The sequence below is a fragment of the Grampus griseus genome (genome assembly GCF_964374135.1).
Source record: "Grampus griseus genome assembly, chromosome: 11".
Taxonomy (NCBI): Eukaryota; Metazoa; Chordata; class Mammalia; order Artiodactyla; family Delphinidae; genus Grampus; species Grampus griseus.
In genome coordinates this window covers 94226620-94233022 of record NC_139005.1, presented here as the reverse complement: position 1 = coordinate 94233022, position 6403 = coordinate 94226620, and the positions used below count along the sequence as shown (strand labels likewise).

The 6403-nt window shown below is 51.4% G+C and overlaps 1 protein-coding gene across 1 annotated transcript; it reads right to left on the bottom strand.

The window, feature by feature from the left end:
• Positions 1-1543: 1543 nt before the first annotated feature.
• Positions 1544-6095, bottom strand: GRAP2 (GRB2 related adaptor protein 2; the record flags this gene model as incomplete). Its single annotated transcript, XM_082665937.1, has 4 exons — positions 5639-6095; positions 3606-3797; positions 2359-2481; positions 1544-1723 (listed from the first exon to the last, which is right to left on the bottom strand). The coding sequence occupies exons 1-4, from the start codon at positions 5933-5935 to the stop codon at positions 1544-1546; spliced, it is 792 nt and encodes a 263-aa protein (XP_082522063.1). The 5' UTR covers positions 5936-6095.
• Between the last annotated feature and the right edge of the window lie 308 nt (positions 6096-6403).

Genomic DNA, 6403 nt, shown 5'->3' with positions numbered 1-6403 from the left:
GGCGACATGGGGATCAGAGAATGGCAGATTTCAGAGCCAACAGGCCATAGCCTACGTTACACTGACAGTTACTTCTGAGTCAGAAACCCTTTCTTCCTACGTCACCTTGGTTGATGGCTGCCCCGTCCCTCCTCAGAGAAGGAAGGGCTGGGAAGAAGAGGAAGCAACAGGTCCCCACCCACCCCGGAGCTCCTTCACCAGCACTTCCGCCTGAGCCCTTTCCTTCTGGTCTCCGTATACCCGCCCACCACCCCTCCTAGACGCCCTCGGGGCGGACACGTTTGTTCTGGCTCCCCTACGACACTGAGCTTCCTTCTCCAGTGTCCCTGCTCCCCAGCCAGGCTGATCTGTGCTTCCCGCGCCCAGGCTGAGCCCTGGGAGACACGAGTCTATTTTGAGGTGAAGGAGAGACAGTGGCCGTGGGGTTCCTTCCCAGGTGCAGCTTGTGGGGCGGGGAGGCGCCAGCGGTGGCCCAACAGTCGGAGGGAACAGGAAGCTCTCTCCAAGCCAGCTGCCACCCAGGGTCATGGCCAATCAGTCAATTGACCAGTCGCTAAACAGTGCTCTTGAGGAGTGGGCTTCTCTCTGTGTTGCTGGGCAAAGCATCTTCAAAACACAGGAAACCAAGAGGGAAAACAAATAGAGGCCTGAAGAGACACCCCTGTAACCATGAAACAGTGGCTCTGAAATCTGCCATTCTCAGCCGGGGTTCTCCGGGCGCTTTACAGAGTCTAGGATGCTACGTTCTTGGTTGCTGGGGAAACAGATGTTACACCCAAGTAAGCCAGTGGGGGATTTGTGAAAAACCCCTCCTCGGTTCTCACAGGGCCTCCATTTCTCCACCGCAGCCACACGGAAGAGAATTCGTTGGGGAACGTTCGCTTGAGGGAGAGGAAGGTCTCAGGTGAGCATCTGCCAGGGGACTAGTCTTGCCCAGGCCCCGGGACGCCCCCTGCTCCAGCCCTCCTCTCCCATCCCCTCCCGCTCCCAGCTCAGAGCGGCGCCTTCGTCCTCCACCCAGCAGTGCCCACCCCGTGGGGAGAGGGGGGCAGCAGCCCCGCACACCCTCGGAGGGGGCGGGGAGCCAGACATGCAGGTAAAGGAGGACATGCCCCGCCAAGTCCAACCCCACCCTGCTTTTCTGCGTCCAGCACCAGGTGTGGATCCCGCTTAGGTCCTCTCAGTCAGAATTCCCAAGACGAGGAGGAAGCTGTGCCGGCCTAAGGGCAGGAGGCATGTCGGTGTCATTTCCCTGCCTCCCACTTCCCAGCGCCCCCCCTGCCTTCTGCACACCCGCTGAGGGGAGCAGAAAGATAAGTATGAATAGAATTCTCCACCTGAGCTCCTTTCATATCAACTAAGTAACCAACGAACTTGCCAATAAATTACTATTATAAGTGTGTAGATACGTAGGCATATATACGTGTGTGCATATGTACATATACACGCGTATATATATGTGTGTGTACTTCCAGAGTTTCTTCCTTGTTCCATCACTTGCAGGCAGCTTCAGACCAAAGCTTCCGAGCCCTCCAGAAGGGCCTCACCGGGTCATGGGTGCCACGTAGTTGGCAGGGAAGAGGCCCAGCTTGTTGTGCAGGCGGCCAGTCCACCAGGATGGGTTGGAGCTGTCCAGGACCTCAACCACCTCTCCGCAGTGGAATCCCAGCTCATCATCTTCGAGAGCCTCAAAGTCGTACAGCGCCCGGGCCCACCGCACTCGCTGCTGGGGGAAAACACAGAGAGGTCCTGCTGAGCTGGGGCGGGCCGAGCTGCTTTCTGAGCCACGGGCACACGGAGGAGGATCTGCGGGCCCTGGTACCAAGACAAAGCTCTCTGTGAGCTGCCTGCCCTGAAGGCTGACGGATGGCTCTCCAGAGACATTTCAAACCCCACTGCAACTGAAAGCAGACCCGGATGCACAGCTCTGAGCAACTGAGATGTCATTCTCCAAGGCTCCAAGAGGATCCTTGAGAACTACACTCTCTACACGAATAGGTGTTCTTTTTATTTTCTTCGAGTGACAAACAGAACGCAATGTGCCCAGACTAACAGCCCTCGATGCCAGCGCAACGGATCTCCCTCTGCTAGAATTGCAGTCAGGAAATGTGAGGGTCGGGCAAGGCCCGACAGCCAAGCTGAGAACAGCAGGCTGGATGGCGCCAGCTGGGACCAGCTCTACGGGGAACTCCTGCCCCACCGTCACTCGCTGGGTTCCCACCACCTCTGTGTGCAGTTTGACACACAGTCTCTCGTGGAGAGAGACTGGTCTCTCCCGGTCTCTCGCGGAGGACCAACCGTTTCTCTACTTGGCCCCTTGGCCTCCTCCTCTGAGCCCAGAGAGGGAAGTTCACATACCCCGGCTGCTTGGAGTTGCACGGGGTCTGTGTGTCTCCGTTGCATGAGGGCGGCATTCATTTCGCTGCTGTTGCCCATGCCACAGTGCCCGTCGTTTATGTCCAGGCTGCCTCCACGGCGTTCCTAGAAACAGATGTGACAGAACAGCCATGACCACATCGCCAGAAGCATCCCTCACAGGCTCCCCCAGCACCTTGCTCTGATGACATGGACACAGCCAGTGCAGACCTTACATTGTGAAGATGATGCCAGCTTTCATTCATTCAACCAAGGAATATTTATCTGGCACCTACCATGGGTCTAGTACTGTCTTAAGCATGAGGATATGTAGCTGGAAAGAGGAGGCCCCTATCTTCATGGAACATCGGTTTAGAGGGGGAACCATACACATTTAAGTGATGAGTGAGCATAGAGAAGACTGAATAACTTGGCCTGGGTGATCAGGGTGCTTGAACTCCAGCTTAAAGAGGAGTAGAACTGACTAAGCAAGGGCATTTCAGGCAGGGGGGACAGCATATAAAAAGCCTCAAAAGCATGAGAGAAAACGCAGTGAAAAATTCTGGTAACTAAAGGTAGTGCAGCGTTGCCAGAAGGTATGTTCACGTGGCACGGTAGCAGGGGATGGTGCTGGGGAGACAGATAGGGGCAGCTCACAGAGGACTTTGTATGCCCTGCTGCGGAATTCAGGGATGATGCTATCTGGCTGTATTGTCACTCTGGGCAAGCCACGTAAAATCTTATCTGGAACAAGGCGGGGGATAGATAAATAAATAAGCAAGGATCCATTTCTGGTGTTAATCAGTTTTTCTTGTAGATCTTGACAGCCAGATGGGTTAAAGGGCACGAAAAGATTTGGAATTGTGCCGATAGGAAAATGAAACAATTGTTCACTGTGTCCTCAGGGTGAGAGAGAGAGTGTGTGTGTGTTTTCAAGCAGGGAGCCATTTAATTCACAGAGACTTCTTCACCAAGAGCGGTTTCCATATTTCTGCCACCTGGGGGCCCAGGATCTTCTGTATGGGCCCAGTGAGAGCTGATGGGGCCTGGCCTGGACTGGGACGTTCCTCCCCAGCCGACAGTCCTGGACCCAAAACAGGTCCCCAGCATTTATTTGCTTTGGTTGTTTCCAGCACCGTGGGGAGTTTTCATACACTGAGTGGCAGTGGGGAAAAAGTGACTGAAGCCTGGGGGGGAGAGCAGATCCTTCTCCCCAGCTCACTGTGCCCCACTGCATTCTTTCCAGATACCTGATGAAAAGGCTGCTGCTGCTGCAGGTACCGCTGCTGTGGTGGCAGTGGTGCGGGGGGATACTGCGAGGGAGGGGGCGGGGGGTGATCCGACAGCTTCCGGTTCATCGAAGGCCGGATTTCTTCTCCCGCAGTCCCACTCAGGGGTGGGCCTCCCTGGGACCTCCGGTCCAGGCTGTTGCCCCGCTGACCCTGGGAGAGAACAGAGGTGATGCGGATCCATCCTCCTCACGCATCTCCTGGTCCTACCCCACTCTTCTGGCAGCTGTTCCCAGACTTAGCTCATGCCAGCTCCAAGAAACAGCTGAGGGGGTGAGGGCAGCTTAAGGAGAATCAATGGTTCAGACCATTACGTTTTCAAAGCGGCCGCTACATTCTCAGATTCTCCCAGTTTGGGGAGTTTGGGTCTCCGGTTCACAGACTTTCCACGTGGTACTCAACTAGCCCCTTCCTAGTGGGCTTGTTTTTCTCTGTGTAATCATGCTTAAATGTCCCATTTTACCGACACAGTGCCACCCCTCCTTATCGCATGTTGCCACACTGCTGGACATCCTACCCTCCAGATAAGCTCTGCTATTGACTTTGCATGATTTTGAACTGTCATTTATAGCCTGATGATGGAGACCCAAACAGCAACGCTCTTGCAGCACCATGGAAACCAGGCCTGCTGCTGGGCACGTTGGGAAGAAACAAGATCTTTCTCCTGAATGCTACCACAACCTCGTGACTCAGAGACAATTCCTTGTTATTTTTATCTAACAAACAATTACACAGGGCCCTTGGCTTAGTATATGCCAGGCACTGCGCTAAGCACTTTGCAAAATGAGCTCATTAAATCCAGTTTAATGCATTTTTATATTTCCTCTTTCACCTGTGTGTGCACATCCTAATAAATGAATACCTCTGTCCATTTCCTGGTTAAAAGAATTTACAAGGTGGGGGTTTAACCTTTGCTTATCTTTCTAAATTTCTCTCTGCATTTGGGAACACTCTTTCCTCCTTTGATTGTAACTTCTCAGGCTTAAAATCAACCCATTACTTGCAAGGGATGGTTTTCTTTACTTCCCTGAAGCACATGTTGCTTTGAAAGTCTCAATGTCTTTTCAAATAACCTGTCGCTGGGATTTCAACTCTTTTAGTCAATGCTTGTTTCTGTAATACCCATCTCCTATAACCATGTTATTTCCTTTGAAACATGTTGCATAGATTGTGTGTGTGTGAATTTACTTATGGAGGCTAGTTAACATTTCCTTAGTGCCGACTATGGACCAGACCCTGTGGCAAGGCCTGTAATGATGTCTCATTTATCCTCACAACAGCCCAATGAGGGAGGCATTATAGTCTCTCCATTCTATGGATGAGAAAAACCGATACTCAGAAAGTTTTCTTCTCTTGCAATGAAATCAGGTTTTAAAGAAAGCCAGGTCTGTCGGATGCATCTTCTTTAAAACAATACTTCATATCCCAAACTGTTCCAAGAGCAAGAATCCCACCTCCAGTTTTCTCCTCCAGTGCCCCCTGCTTCTACCCTCCCCCATCCCCAAATTCGGCCACAAAGCTCTACCTGCTGCATTAGTCCTGGACTCTAGGCTCTAATATCCCCATATATAGTGCCCCCCCATCCTCCCCACACCTTCATCCTTGGGCGGCTCCTGAGCTAGGCTGAAAACTGTGACATAGTAACATCTGTGAATAACAAAATAAGAGCGTAATAAGAGCCCACGTGTACCGAGTGCCTGTGGCGTGATTAGGAATGATGCAAGGAGTGGGGCTACATGATCTTCTCTAACCTTCACACCATCCTATGAGGTAGCTGTCACTATTACCTCAATTTTAATGGATGAGGAAACTGAGGATTAGAGAACTTTCCAAAGTCACATACCTAGGAAGTGCTAAGCTAGGATTTAAACTGAGATCTCTGCCTTTCAGAATACACAGGGACCTCCCCATCAGATGCATGGTCTTGGTGGTTCGTGTAGGACCCGAGCTGCCCAGAATCTCTGGACTGGGGCCAATGGGGACTTGCAGCATACCTGTTCCTCCCGGGTCCTATCCCTCAGAAAGATCTGCTTCTGTTTGGAGATGGAAGTCGTCCTGTAGTAGTCCACCAGCTTGTTGAGGGATGGAAACTTCTCTGTCCACAGGAAGTAATTACCCTTGTTGTCTTTCATGACTTTGAAGTGCTGAACATCACCCTCATGCCTAGGGATCAAGGCAAATCCAAATTGTCTATTACATGGTGACCATGTCCTTGCCTCCAGGGTTGACTGTATCCAGGGATGCTGGGGTTCTGTTTGGGCAGGGAGCAGAGGTATGGGTGGCTGGCCCATTCCTGGGCAGGTGGGCTGGCCCAGGCAAACTCCGGGGGGAGATCTGTGGGAGGGACGGCTCCGGACACAGGCTGAGCTAGAGGGGATTTTTTTTTTTTTTTTTTTAACATGAGGAGAAGGTAATCTTTCTTCTGACACTGGAACTGACCTTTTATAAGAAAAAAATGTTCCCAGTGCTTTAAAGACTACAAGATCAAGGACTTTTTTTTTACAATGTTTATTTGAAACATGGCAACACCTAAGAACTTACCAGGCTAAGGACTCTGCCAAGATTCAGAGGAGAGGAGTTTTTCAAGCCCTCATTACCTGTCTGTTAACAGAAAATAGTTTGAACCAGCTCCTTTAAGCCCATAAACTACCCTGAGAAATCTGCCACGCTTTGTTCTCTACATAATGGGTATCTCTTGGTCTTGTTTTGCATAAATAAGGTTACAAAGTATTTTGAGCTTTTGGGAAAAAATGTGCTGA